Source organism: Pteronotus mesoamericanus, unplaced genomic scaffold, assembly GCF_021234165.1.
Source record: "Pteronotus mesoamericanus isolate MK-2021 breed Mesoamerican mustached bat unplaced genomic scaffold, CSHL_Meso_final contig_557, whole genome shotgun sequence".
NCBI classification, from domain to species: Eukaryota; Metazoa; Chordata; class Mammalia; order Chiroptera; family Mormoopidae; genus Pteronotus; species Pteronotus mesoamericanus.
Genome location: NW_026555200.1, coordinates 997,721 through 1,012,541, shown reverse-complemented (window position 1 = coordinate 1,012,541; position 14,821 = coordinate 997,721). Strand labels below are relative to the sequence as shown.

The following is a 14,821-nucleotide window of genomic DNA, read 5'->3' as shown; positions in this document are numbered from 1 at the left end:
ACTGCATATCGCTGTGAATTTCCCTCTAGTTCCTTCCCTTTGTGCGCTTTTTTTTCCGAACTATAAGTGAAAGTTGATTTAGAAAGTTACAGAGGCAAAAGAAGGGTCCGGGGAAAGAGACCGGTAAAGTAAAGCGCCTGGAGGGGGAAGGGGGAGAGAGGCCCCACATGCTCGGGGAAGGGAGAGCGGAGCTGGGGAGCAGGCCCTGGGTCTTTGGTCTTGAGGGTTTTAAGGGCCGAGAGTTTAGGGGAGGATCTCAACAGGATATTTATCAGCTGTATGATGATGAGCCGAAAAGAGATTTATTCCCTTAATTTCACCACCAGGTCCTTGGGTGTGGTCCTCTGTGCTCTTTTATTTTTCAATCCTCATCCGAGGACATGCTTACCGGTTTTAGAGAGAGGGGAAGGAAGGGAGAGAGAGGCGGGGAGAGAAGCATGAATGTGAGAGAGAAACGCTGATCCGTTGCCTTCCGTATGTGACCCCCGTTGGGACTGAACTTGCAATCTAGGCATGTGCCCTGACCAGGAATCAAACCTGCAACGTTTTGGTCGACAGGATGATGTTCCGACTAACTGAGCCACAGCGGCCATGGCCGTGCACTTTTAAAATAGAGTCAGAGAAAACCGGTTCACACCGGAGCCTAGTAGGGAAAGCATCTTGGTCAGACCCGGCCGCATGGCAGGACTCTGAGCAAAACCTACCACCAGGGAGGTGCCGTCTGTCACCATGGGTAAAGGAGACTCCAGCAGGCCGAGAGGCAGGACGTTCTTGTTTGTCTTCTTTGTGCAAACCTACTGGGAAGAACACAAAAAGAAACACCCTGACTTTTTTGTCAGTTTTCCCGAATTCTCTAAGAAACGTCTGGCGGTTGGAAGACCATGCCTGCAAAGGAAGAGCTGAAGTTTGAAGATGTGGCAAAAGAGTGACGAAGCTCGCTGTGACAGGGAGATGAAAAATTATGTTCCTCCCAAAGATGGTAAGACAGGAAAGGAAAAAGATCCCAGCTCTCCTAAAAATACCCATCTGCCTTGCTCTTCTGCTTTGAACGTGGCCCAAAGATTAAAAGTCAACAACCTGGCTCATCCATTAGAGATACTGCAAAAACAAAAAACAAACAAAAAAAAACCCCCCAAAATTGGGTGAAATTAGCCAAAGACAAGCGACCACGTGATCAAAGAGCTGCTGAGCTAAAGGAGAGATTCGGAAAGGGTATTGATGCACAGCGTCTCCAGGGGCGAAGGGACGCGGGAAGGAGGGGCCCAGGCAGGCCGACAGGCTCCGAGAAGAACCGCCGAGGATGAGGAGGAGGAGGAGGAGGAAGAGGAGGATGATGGGGGAGGAGGAGGAGGAGGATGAAGATGAGGAATAAATGGCTATCCTGTAATGATGTGTGTGTGTGTGCGTGCGCTCAGGCAATTGTTTTGCTAAGAAGGTGAATTCCAGTGCAGCTCAATATGAACTTCAGTATAAAAACTGTACAGATTTTTGTAGCTGATAAGATCCTTTGTAGAGAAAGTACTTTTTTAAAAGGGCAGGTTGTAGCTTTCTGAGGGGCTGCTATGTACAGTTAGATTTTAAGGCTTCTGACATTAAGTGTTTCTAAATATGCAATGGTTTCTTTAATTTCTTGACTCGTGTGTGGTAGCACAATAAACTCATAGGAATTAATATCAATAGTAAATTTTGGGTTTTTTTTAGAATGTTGCATTTAAAAAAATTTTTTTTGTAATGAAACGATGTATATTAAAAAAAAAAAAAAGAGTCAGAATCCCCCTGTGTGCTGGGCCACTTTTGGTTTTCAGCCGGCTGCTGCTTTTGCCAGAGATGGTCATGGTTGGAAGGTTCTAGGTCGCTTTTCTGAGAGAGGCTCATTTCAGGGGCTTCACAATACATTTCTTTTGGCTCGGGCTCCCTCCTCAAAAGCTTCCAGACCGTGCACAGCTCAAGGAAGACATAAAGATGAAAAGGAAACAGCCTCCTGAGCTCTTAGCCTGGTCACACCCATGACCTGGCCCCTTGCATGTGACAGCCCGTGGGATCGTGTGGGCAGGTACTGTCTCCACTTTACAGAGACAAGGCTCACGGCACCCGAGAGGCTGAGAAGAGGTCAAGTTCGCTGAGAGGACCAAGGCAGAGCCCAGCCTGCAGGTGGACCCGGCTGCCCTAGGCCGCTGCCCCAGGTCCCCCGATTTTGGGGTCCCTCTCTGAGCCACCCATAGGGTCCTTTACACTCTTGGGGTGTGGAATCCAGACACAGAGTGCCATTTGCTGCCCCCCATTTTGGGGGGGGGCATCAAGGACTGATGCCTTGGTTCTAACTGAGCCTCCAGGGGGTTGGAGGTTGACCTCAGGTATGCTGCTGGGAGTCCTGTGGGGCAGGTACTGGACCCCCATTTTACAGATGGGGGCACTGAGGCTCAGCTCGCCTCCAGCGGACCTCAGCCTCTGGCTTGGGTCCCTGACTTTCCAAGGCGGAGCTGTGGCGATCCTGTGTCCTGAGTGTTAATGACAGCCATAGACTCGTGTGTCCCAGGGCCCTGCCAAGGTTTTTACACATTTTTACTCCTTAACTTCCTTCATAACCCTTTGAGGTGGGTACTTTGTAATCTCTATTTTGCAAGTGGGTAAACTGAAGCCCAGACGTGGGGGTTAAGCCACTCATCCAAGGTGTCGTAGCTACTGAGTGGTGGGGCGCAGGTGGTATCAGGGAGCCTGAAGTCTCTCCAAACAGTTGCACCATGAGGGTCTCTAGTGGTGACAATGGGCTGCTCTGAGCCATCCCTACTCCCTTGCCCATATCCTGTGAGACCAAGGGTACGTGTGTGCACAATGGTGGCCACAGGCCTATGGCCATGCATGGGGTTTGCAGGTCTATGTCCTTGCCTGGGGACCTCACTGGCCCAGATTAGCTTAGACAGTCCCAGATTCCATCCCCAAAGCCCAGGGAGGTGGTGTAATCAAAGGAGTGAGACTAGGGCTGGGGACAGTGCCCTCTGGTTGATTCCTAGGGTTGTCACCCTGTTCCCTTGCCTCTGTGACCTGAGGCAAAGCCTCACTCTCCCTAGCCTTGGCTTCTGCATCTGTAAAGGAAAAAGGCAAATGAAGCTCAGGCTCTATAAGTGCTGGTGTCTCCCTTCCTTCCCGGGAAAGCCTTGGGCTTGGAGCGGAGGGTAAGAATCGGCCAGGAAGGGGAGGAGGGAGGGGAGGGGAGCAGACTCTCGGCCTGGAATGAGGATCCTGACTTTACTACATCATCAGAAAACTGCACTTAAGGAGCAGCTTGCACATGATCTTGGGCGAGGTGCCTCCCTTGTTTCTCCGTAGCAAAATGGGGCTACGTCTCCCTGAGACCCCTGAGTGGTTTTGAAGGAGCCCACAGGGAGGAGGCACCACCCACAGAAGGACTGCTGGGCAGCTGCATGCAAGCATTTTAATTTGCTTTCCCAAACCGTTTGCTGGGGAAAGTTTGAGTCCTCAGCGTTCTCAGTGTGGGGCTAAAAGGCACAGTCACGCACTGGGTGGAGAGCCACTTGCATTCGATCAGAATTGACCCTGGCAGATCCGTTTCTAGGAGTGTGCCCTAGGTTCATGCATCTCTTTGCCCTGTTGTGGGGGAAGTTAGTTGCTGCATTGTTTATAACATCAAAAGCCCGGAAACAAACTCTGAACCATTGGTAGGGACATGAAAAAAAATATGGATCTGTTAAAAAAAGTGAGACCCATTTCCATGTACTGTTCTGAAATGATCAATCAGATTCTTAAGCAAAAATAGCGGTTGCAGCCCAGTGGGTGCAGTGTGCTTTGTCCTGTACAAAACAAGGCGTCTACCCAGGTCTGCGGGCTGGGTACCTGGAGAGTTCTGGAGGTTTCATAGGGAAACTGTAACATGGCCACTTCTAGGGGATTCGGGTGACTGGGGATGGGGGAGGTTTACTTTTCATTGTATACCCTTTGTCTTGTTTGGATTTTGAGAGGCACTAGAGAGTGATGGTTACTTAAGGAGCACAGACTCTGATGCCCATGGCCTGCATTCAAACCCTGGCTCTGCCACTTACCAGCTGTGTGATCTTGGGCAACTGACTTAACTGCTCTGGGCCTCATGTTATCATTTATAATGTGCAGTCTTGTATGTTAAGATTATTTGTAAAATGCTTAGTGTTTGAGATAAAGCAGGCACCATGTGAATGATCACTGTTATTAATTAATTGCCATGTACATGCATTCCTTGTTCATTTAGGAAGCCAGTTAATAGAAGCACAGGTTTTAGAAGCAGAAAGGAAAACAGGCACACAGCCAGTTTGTGGCAGGGGCTCATTAGGCAGGAGGGCTGGGTGCTTTCCCTCCTGGATGCTTCCCTCTTCCACGGGGCCGTCTAGAAGGATAGCCTCTAGTTTTGAATCAGGGGTACCAGTAGGGAGCGGGGAGAGCTCTCCTTCATTGCTTGGCAGGGGACGTCTGGCGAGAATGGCTCCAGGGCCCGGGAAGCCCACCAGATGCACTCACTGGCTTCTTGGTTGTGTGACCTCCCACTGCAAAGCCAGTTCCCTGCTCTGAGCATTTGAGATTCTGCCCCTATCTCACGTTGTCTGCCTCCCTGCAGCCCTTTACTTTCCTTACACCCATATGTCATGGCTGGGTGGCCCCTTGTCAGCTGGCCAACCCCTTGGGGCGGGGCAGGGAGAGAGAGAGAGTACATGGCCTCAAGCGGGGCTCTGGGCAGGGGCAGGTGAGGGCCGCTGGGCTCAAGGGAGCCTGTGGTTATTGGGCAGCCGGGAGGAGGAGGAAGTCTCCGGCTAGTGCCATGGCAGTTCAGGCGAGACCCAACTCCTGGAGCCTGGGGGGCTGAGCCCGACTCTGGTCTCTGGGGCTGGAGCTTCACCCACAAGTCAGAAGGGACAGTGCTGCGGGGGGCTAGTCTAGCCAGACCCATCAGACTCCTGAGGGTCCTTGACACTGGGCAAAAGGAAGGTCAGTGGTGGCAGGGGCTTTCTGGAAAGACGTGGCTACTGTTCCACAGCTGCTGGGTTTTCTGCATTAATGATTTGTGACGCGTCGGGGCTGGGCCCTTTCTGGCTGTCCTTTGCTCCTGGCGCTGCCGGGGAAGCCATGTGGGAGCCAGCGGGCTGGAATGCACAGGTCATGAGCCGGTGACCCACCCCTCTCTGCTGCTGAAGCTTCGGCCTTGGGTGTCATCTAATTAGATTTCTGGCCTTCTTTTCACAGGCGAGCGAGCGGCTGGGTCGGTGCTGGGCTGAACCGGACTTTGTCTGATGGCTTCCTCCACCCCTCCTCCACAGGCTGCCACAGGTACTGCGCCCTGGGCTTCCTGCCCATCCCCATCTGAACAGGGCTGTGGGGGCCAGCAGAGCACCCCCGGCTTGGGAGCAGGCTGCCCTGGGGTGTGAGTCCGGCTCCACTGGCGGTGAGCTGCGCGCCCCTGGGCAAGCATCCTCACCCCTCTGCCTCGGTTTCCTTGTCTGCAACAGGGGAGTAGTAATTTCCTTCTCACAGAGTGGGCTCTGGACAAGGGCTTATTCTCACCTGTGTCCCTAAGATCCCTTGGAGAGACGGGCAGAACCCGTCTGGGGACTGGAGCGCGCTGGGGGATGAAGTTTATGAGCTGAGGGTGGGGACCGGAGGGTTGAGGGGAAGGGGCATTTGCGAAAGTGCTAAGGTCAGGGCCCCTGGCAGTGGTAGGGCTTCCAGAGTTGGCAACAAACAAACAGGACCCCCTTCCCCCAAACAAACAAAAATGCTTAGGTTAAAAAAAATTATTTGTTGTTCATCTGAAATTCATTTTGACATCCTGTATTTTATCTGGCAACCCAGGTGGTAGGGCTTCAGACGCTGTGGGTAGAACCCAGGCCATACCCTGGAGGGGCTGGACATGGGCTGCTTCCCCCATTGGGCCTGGCTTCCTGTCCTATTGCCCCTTTTGGGGGAGGCAGATAGCAGAGTGGTAACGAGAGCGGGCTTTTTCGTCAGCCTGACCCTGCCACTGCCACTCGAATAACTGGGTGTCTCTCTGGCTCCGTTTCATCACCTATTAACATGGGGGTAATAATGACACCCTCCCTTATGTTGTTGCAAGGCTGAAACTCAGGTAAGGCTCTGGCATGTGGTAATCAATCGCTCAATGAATGGAAGCTGTTATCGCTGCGGGATGTGGGCAGGACGCTACGTGGGCTATGTGTGCTGTGCACTGAGCCGGGCTCCCTTTCAAAGGATGGGGGCCAGCAGAGTGGATCTGCTTTCTCTACGACAGGGGTGGCTTCCTGGGTCCCGGCCTCCTGTGCTCCCTGGGGTTGGCCGTCCCGACAGTGGGGCGTGTCCAGGAACACCAAGGGTACGTGTGGCTGGCTCCAGCTGTCCCATCTGTCCAGGCGGGTGGGAGGGGCTCAGTTTAGCTCTCAGTTGCTCAGGAACCGGCCTCCTGATTTTTCCTTCTGATAAGGAGTGATATCTGATCGCCTGCGTCTCAGGAGCCTGGGAGCAGCACTGGGGACAAGGGTATCTCCTGGTTCATGACCGTGACTTTGGGTCCCAGGATGCCCCCACTTTGGCCCCTGCTGCCATGGTCACCTTGCATCCTTTCTCTTACCTACCCAGGGGCTAGACATGGAAAGTGAAAACAAACTCATTTTATGATTAAATCCTCTTAGTTCTACGCAAGAAACACTTGATGGACATCTCTTGCTCCAGCTCTGTCTGCTCTTGCTGGCCAGTATCATCTGGTTGAGCCAGGCTCTTGACCATTCTCTTACTCTTTGAGAGCTCCCAATTGTCTTACCAAATAAAAATTCAGATTCCCAGAAATACCTCTTCAGTCATCTTTTAGCACCTTCATTCTTGCTCACCTGTTCAGGTTCCCTGGGAGCCTCCAGGTTTCTTCTCTGTACCTGCTGCAGCCCCAGCCTGGAGCACCTCTCCCCGCCTGGTCCTGCCTGGCCTTTGCTCATCCTTCAAGGCTCTGTGCAGGGCAGCCTTGTGCCCGGGGCCCCGGCTGGCATGAGCCCCCTTCTCTCTATCAGCCTCTGGGGTTTTATCTTTTTCTCTTGCCGTATCTGCCTGCCCCTACCTGCAGTGAGCTCCTTACGTTGGGGGTCACGTCTTACTTCTATGTGAACCTCCTGACCAGAGGCTGCTGGGAACAGTTTGTTGGATGCAGGCACGACTGTGTTGATGGGCGGGCTAACTGAGGCCGCCAGCCGAGAGAAGGTGCAGAACTGACCTGAGTCCCTGGACACGGTCTAGGCCTGGCCTGTGAGTGGGGTAGGCCTGCCCGTCTCACCCAGGGTCAGGGACTGGGCTATGATTCAGGGCAATGGTCATAATCGTGGTGGTGGCGGTGATGCTGCTGCTGCAATGACAGTGATGATAAATGGAATCATCATAAGAAGAGCCAACATTTAGTGAGCACGTACCTGGCACCAGGTGCTTTATGAGTGTTAGTTCATTCCACCCTCCCAACAATACTGCGAGGCAGTCACTATCATTATCCTCATTTTACAGATCAGGAAACTGCAGCTTGGAGGGTAAACGAACTTGGCACTCACACGGCCAGTAGATGGGAGAGCCAGAGTCCGTGCCAGGTGTGGTCTGACTGTGAAACTGCTGTCACTGGAGTGATACTGGCTGGGTGTAGAGGGAAGCCCTCCCCGCCATTGCCTGCCTGGCAGGTCTGGTGGACAGGGACCTAGAGCACCGAAGCCACCCCTGGCCAGGAAGGGCCTGTATCTGGCAGCCCAGAAGTGGTGGGCAGGGACTTTGGGGTCATTTGTTTTGATGTTTTTTAAACTTTTAAAACCATAACTCACAGATGTGACAACAGGTGTGTGTGTGTGTGTGTGTGTGTGTGTGTGTGTGTGTGTGTGTGTATTCAGCAAATACTTTTTATGTGCCTACCAGATGCTGGGGATACAACAATAAGCGGAAGAGACAACAATACCTGCCTTCAAGAAACTATTTTCTCAGAGGGGAACAGACAGTGAAATAAATGAAACTTAGAGAATGTCATGCACTCATATAGGCTGTAGAGAAGAATAAAGTGGGCAAGGCGCATAGGGAGCCCGGGTGCCTCTGTGGGCAGTTATGGGCAGGGCAGCCTCGCTGGGAGCTCATGTATAGCACAGGCCTGAAGGTGGGGGCAGAGCGTCCTGGACCCTGGGGCTGGAAGGACAAAGGTCCGGAGGCAGCAGTAGCAGCACACGGGTGGCGCATTCACGGTGCAGCAAGGAGACCAGAGTGGCTGGAGTGGAGAGGAGGGAGAGTGGTAGAAGGTTCTACACACACACACACATGCCAGCGCATACATGCACACACAAACACGTGTCACACATATGCACAGACGAATAGGGATGCATGCACACATTGCATGAAACTGAAGGTTTTCTATATTAGCTGAAACAGAAGAGTAAAAACAATGTCAAAAGTAATACTAAATGTGATTTTATGACTATTATAATATTTAAAAATACCTCAGATAAGCAGTTCATAAACAAAAAGTGCTGCCTGGGAATCTGCTAATTGATTTTATGACCCACCAGAGGGTGGGGAACGGTCACTTGAAAACCACTCGCCTGGCTTCCCACTCAGCCCCTGCACTTCCCATGGGAAATGCATCCCCGCGGGGCCAGGTGGCCAAGGGCGACTTGCAGGAGGAGGCAGCAGGGCTTATGGAAGGACTATGGGACGTGAGCGAAACCAGAGCCGGATTGGACTGCCGCTCCCCACTTACTAACTGTGCGACAGTGGGCATGTATCACTTGATCTCTGGAAAGCTCTGTGGCCCCGTTGTGGGGTGGCTGTGCGGCTTCCACGGGGAGCCCCATGGGGTACATTGCAGGCTCTCCACGGTGCCCGTTCCTCCACACCTGGGGGAGACACTCAGCGTCAGGCACAGAGCTGCCCAGAGGAGTCCGCCTGCCCGTGTTGATCTGTGGGGGCCCCAGAGCTCCCAGGAGGGGCTGGGTTCCCACCTCAATGACCTCCGCCTGGTCATCACCCCACAGAGGAAGTCGGGAAGGGAGGGTGAGCTCTGGGTTTCTGCTGCGGCCAAGCAGCGGAGGAAGGGGCTTCTTGAATTTGATACATTTGCGCCTCAAATGTCCCGCTCTGGAGGCCCCCAGGTCTCTGTGGGCAGGGACTGGGTTTTTCTGGTCAGAGGGACTGCTGGAATCTGACGTGTCCATCTGCCTGTCTGGCGGCCCCGCTGCCCGTCTCTCTGCTCCGTCCGCCTCCCTGCCATTCACTCATCATCCACCTGTGAGCACACCTGGACCAGAAAGGCCCGTCCTCAAGGATGTCAGGCCAGGAGGGGCACTTGTTACACCACCAGGTGATATTAGGTAACACAAATACCGGGCGCTACGCCTTGCCTTCTGTCTACCCGGCGGTTCTCAAGTAGGGGCAGTTTTGTCCCTCAGGTGACACTTGCCAATATCTGGAGACATTTTTGCTTGTCGGAGCTGGAGGGCGCTGCTGGCTTCTCGTGGGCAGAGGTCGGGAGTGCTACTACACACCCTGCAGCGTCCCCTCGACAGAGATCACGCAGCCTCCACGTTGACAGTGGCGAGGCTGGGAAACCGACCTGCCTCTCAGTGCACGTGCACATCGGCCACATGGGGTAGGCGCTGCTTTTATCCTCCGCCTCACAGTGGAGGAAATCAAGGTTCAGAGAGGCGGAGCGGCTTGCTCAGAACCACGCGGCTGGAAGGGGGCCCAGGCAGGAGGGGCTGAGCCCAAAGCTCACGCTCTCAGTCGCATGGCCCGAGCTGCAGCAGGACCACCCAGGGCAGCCCGAGGATGGGTGGGCAGCCTCGAGGACTTTGAAAACCAGACTACACTGCCCTTCGGTGTGGGAGCATGTTTGCATGAGGTAGGGAGTTGGGCTTAGAGGGTGTTTGAGGTTCTGTCCTGCTCCAGATTCTAGGGAAGAAGACTGGGGACCTCAGCGGAGTTAAACGGGTAGAAAAGCAAGGGCTTGTTATGCTTCAGAATATGGAGACTCTATTCCTTCACTTGTTTACGAAGCTGCTGGGCTCCGACCCGGGGCCAGGCCGGGACCTGTCCCCTAAACGGGCACAAAGCACACCCTTACATGTTCACAGATGAAGACAATAAGGGTTTAAGACAGAGAAGGGAGACAGGACCTCATTTAGTTAGGGCAGTGGCTGAGGGCAGGAGCTGGGAGTGTCTCTGCCTGAATTGAGCTTTGAGGGACAGCAGGAGGACATGGCCATGAAAGGGGTCTCCGAGGACGGGGGAGCAGGTACAAGGCCGCACCGGGCAGAACTCCATGCTGGGCGCATGCCCCCCTAGCCCTACCCCAGCCAGTCTGCACCCTGGCACCTGGGAGCTGGTACCTTCAGGCTCCAAATGCTTCCAGGCAGCTGTGCATGATGCCGCCGTGCACGCTGAATGAAGTGTAACGTGCAGAATGAGCCTGTGCATGCTCATTTGCACACATGCAAAACACACAGTCATATATGCACACACAGAAACGCACACACGTGTCCTTCTATGCCCATGTGCAAATGCATTTAAAAAGCCCCCTGCCTACAAAATAGGAAAATAGAAAACAAGAATATGAAAGATACACGTTCAAGTACAGATGTGCACATGTGCACCATGGAGGCGTGCTCCCTCCTCCTCTGTGTTTACTGCCCTGCTCAGAGCTCTAACGCAGCCACGGGACACCTCTGGGGCGCAGCAGGGCCATCGGGCCTGGGCTAACCTCGTCTCTGGGAACTGCCTTGCTCTCTCGCTCTGGCCTGCAGAGCTGCTCACCCCTTTTCAGCCATCTCCCCCTTGGCCAAACCCCGAGACCCTGCAGCCTAGCTAATAACTCCTCCTACCTTCCAGGAGATCAGCTGCTTCCTGGAGGAGGCCTAGGCCCCTCCTCAGAGGCGGAGGACGATCCTGGAGAGGCCTTTGATTTTGACGACAGTGACGATGACGAGGACACCAGTGCTGGCCTGGGCGTCCCAAGCATTGCTCCAGAGAAGGACACAGATGCCCCACTGATCCATTTGGACTCTGCCCCTGTCACTGGTAAGGTGCTCTGGGAGCCTCCAGGCCCCTGGGTAGGGGTGGAAGCGCCCGGCTCCCAGTGATGCCTCTGGTCCCTCTGCTGTCCCCAGAAAGCAGGAAGGGAGAAGCCATTGGGAAGAAGCTGCATTCCATTGCCTCCCCTGGGAACCAGGATTCCTAGCATTCCGGCAGCATCTGGTGCGCTTTGGCACATAGTAAATGGAAGCCCCCCCACCACCCGCAGCTTCTCCGGGGCATCGGGCCAGCCAGAGGAGCAGCCTCCCAGAGGACTGGAGAGCCTGTGGCCCTGGGGGCGGGAAGGCCATGATAAGGCTGGTGTTAAATGGCAGCTTCTGGGCTCTTAAGTCTGTCATCTGGGAGAGGCTGGGGACCAGACTAGCAGGAACTTCCTGCATGCTTGGGGACAAGGGAGTCCTTGAGGAGCTGGGGGTGGGGGCAGGCCCAGTGCGGGCAGGGCCACTGGTTCTGGTTGGAGTTGGGATGTGGGCCACGGGGGTGGGGGTGGGGGTGGGGGCGGTGCAGGCAGGACAGGTAGGGGAGCTTGGTGTCAGTGAAGTGGCTGGGGGAAGGGAGGCGGGCCCTGCAGGCACCCAGGCCGGCCAGGCCCTGTCTCCTGCACCCCGGGGAGTCCACCCAGCCAGCCTCCGGCCTGACGGGCTCTCCTCCCGCTCTTCTCCGCAGACCCAGACCCAGCGGCCGCGCCGCCCCAGACACAGTAAGTGAGTTTCCTTCCTTTTATTTTCTTGGTGGCTGGAGAAAGAGGAGACACTGGGCAGGAGGTGTGGGAAAGGGTGGAGCGGCAGCCAAGATGGCTCATGGCAGGTCTTGGCGAAGGAGGAACGCATTTCAAGATCTCCGGGCCCGAGGGAAGAGGTCAGTTCCTAAAACTCAGGTTACTTCTTTCTTTATTTTGCCCACAAGCCTGTGAAATAGCAGAAGGCAGAGCTCGCTCCCCTACCCTGACCCTGCCCCTTGCTAGCTGCATAGCTGGAAGGAGGCATATGAATTCTCCAAATACAAGTCTGCTCAAATGCAAAATGGAAACAGTGAAGTCCTCAGCCCGCTGGGTTGTGGCTGAGAATTAGCCGGCTCTCTGGTGCTCAGCTTAGTGCCTGGCCCATTGTCTCCGCAAGCATCGCCGTCTGTTCTGCCAACACCGTCCCCATTCCTGTGACTGTGGTCAGGGGCTCTGTCCTTCTCCACCTGGGAGCCCATCTGGGGCAGGACCGCCTAGTGGTTACAAGCTGGGAATTTGGGGTGATTGCCTGCGTCTGGCTCTGGCCCCAGCACCAGCTATGGGCCCTTGTGTAAGTCACAGTCCTCTGGGCTTTGGTTTTTCTTATTTGTAAAGTGCGCTGCCCTCCCCTTCCTAGAGGGACATGCTGTTGGGGAAGAGGCCCAGCGTCGCAGCAGGCCTCAGGCCAAGGACCTAACCCTTCCTTCTGGGGTCTTTGACGAGTCCGCTCTGGGTTGCACGGTGCGTTTGGGGGTTGGAGACCTGCTGCTCACTGCCCTGCTCTGGGGACATGGGTGCTTAGGGAGTCCTCTTCTGAGGGGAGCGCTAGTGGTGGATATAGTCTCTGTGGTGAGTGACTGGGCAGCCATCCTAGTGTTGGGAGGGACATTAGACACGTCCTTTGTCTTCCATGTGAGAGTGGGGGGTGACTGATTCTCAGGCAGGTATTGTCCCGCTGGAGGTCTCAGAGGGGCAGGTGTGGCCCTGGGCCCCTGGAGTAGAAGGCAGGCCTGGATTCAAATCTGTGTCCACACAAGTCCTTGTATGTGCTCATTTGTCGCCTGCAGTGGGCAGGCCCTGTGTAATTAAGAGCCGAAGTGGGAGCCCCTTCTCCTCCCTGATTAGGGACCAGAAATGAGTCAGCAGTCCTTTTCCAGGACTGGGGGGTTCAGAGACAGCTGTGATCTCCCAGGATTATAGCCCCCCAGGTGGGCTGGGAGTGGAGCAGCCCAGAAACTCACAGTCTGGTGGGGGAGGCAGACACATCAAAGTGGGACAGAGAAGGGTGCCCAGGGGACTGGTCCACTGGCTGGAGGGAAGCCAGGAGGGGGGTCTTGGCTGAACGAGTCAGCGCACATTCTCTGGTGGGAACAGGGGAGGCGTGGGAGGAGCGTCCACAGGGAGGAAGTGACTGAAGCGGGGGTGTGAGCATCGAGCAAGTGCGCCCCCACCCAGGGCCTGGCGCTCTTGGTTCTGTCAGGCCACCCTCCCAGGGACCCCTATTCCCAACCTTGGGGTCGGGAGCATAGCAGCCTGGCCCACCCTTGGCTGCCTCTGTCCATGTGTCCTGGGGACCTGATGACTCTGCAGCCAGATCATGTGTCTGGCAGGTGCTGGATGCCCCAATGAGCTGTGACCCAGTGGTCCCCAGAGCTGCTGCCTAGTGCCTTGTTTTCATCAGCCCACTGGCCAGGACAGCTTGAGGGGACCCAGTGTTTCTGAAGCAGAGGCTCAGTCCCTCTGCCTGTCACCTCGCAGAACCGCCTCTTGTCCTATGACGTGCCCCGGAGCGGCCCGAGCCCCCTTGAACGCCTTCTCCCGAAGGCACCAGGGCTGGAGCTCTGGAGGCTCAAGTCCCCTCACAGTCTCTCCCTGGCTGGGTGGCTTTGGGCTGCCTGTGACCCTCTCTGTGTCCCAGGTGCCCCATGAATAAGATGGAAATTATACCATCCACCTCGGAGCATCCTGAGGAATAAGTGAGACTGATTGCGGGAAGCACCACTTACACATACCCTGTGTGCCTCTGCTCCCCGCTCCTGTCCAGTTTGGATGACTCCAGTGCGACGGGGCGGGAGGGGCAGAGACGGTGTGCCCGCTGCCTTGGACTGGATTGGATGGCCTTGGGCTGGGCCTGGATTGCCAGGGCTGGAGTCTCACTGACAACAGGCATGAATAAAGATCACGCTTGGGTGAGGACAGAGTCGTGGGGATGCGAGACCCTGCGGAGCACTGACCACAACAGGTGTCTGAAGATGCTCCGTTCCAACCCTCTAATTTTATTCATGGGGAGCTTGAGAGGCAGGACTTGCCCAGGATCACACCCTAGGATGCTGGTGGCCTCTGGACTCCTTGTCCAGTGCTGTCCACCCTTCTCCCAGCTTCATTTCCTCCCTTCCAGGTCTTTGTTCCCCTAAGTTCCAGCTCTTTCCCTGGGCGGTGATTTTCCGCTCGTGAGTCCTCAGGGAGGTGAATCTATTCAGATCAAGTCCCTCCTTCTTGTTTCCCAAGAGAAAAGGAAAAAAAAACCCTTGATTATTCTTTTTAACCTTCCCTAAAGGTAGTCACCAAGCAAGCCCTGATTTGGAAAACAAATCTTCCAGTGGAGGGCATCTCATGCTTGGTGACCGCACTTCCTCCCTGGCCCCTACCCCAGGTTTGGAAGGGGCCTTGGGGCTGTGCCTGGCTGCCCACCTGGCCTCCAGGGAAGCTCTGGATGGTACAGTTAGAGAGTAACCGCCCAGATCCAGCAGAGCTGCCGCCTCGCAGGGACCTCCCTGCTGTCAGGGCTCTCAGAAGGAAGGAGGCAGCACCAGTGCGAACCCCCACCGCCCAGCTGGTGGCCGGAGCATGGTGTGTGCAGTGAGTGAGGGAGGCTGGGCCTCTGAGGGCCTGGGAGCGCGGGCTCTGAGCCACAGAGCTGGCTTCAAGTCTTGCTCTGCTACTTGCGAGCTGGGCATCCCTGGGCAAGTGGCTTCCTGTCCCCTGCCTCACCTCCTTACCTAGTAAAATGGGCTCTGTGAGGTATGTGCA

General features: G+C 55.2%; 1 protein-coding gene across 1 annotated transcript in view; it reads left to right on the top strand.

Moving 5' to 3' along the window:
* ARHGEF10L (Rho guanine nucleotide exchange factor 10 like) overlaps positions 1-14,821 on the top strand; it is a 140,735-nt gene that overhangs the window by 30,510 nt on the left and 95,404 nt on the right. Inside the window, exons 2-4 of the mRNA XM_054579670.1 lie at positions 5,227-5,310; positions 10,867-11,055; positions 11,737-11,770. Coding sequence (XP_054435645.1) covers positions 5,274-5,310; positions 10,867-11,055; positions 11,737-11,770 — 260 coding nt within the window. The 5' untranslated portion in view covers positions 5,227-5,273. The remainder of the gene's footprint in view (positions 1-5,226; positions 5,311-10,866; positions 11,056-11,736; positions 11,771-14,821) is intronic.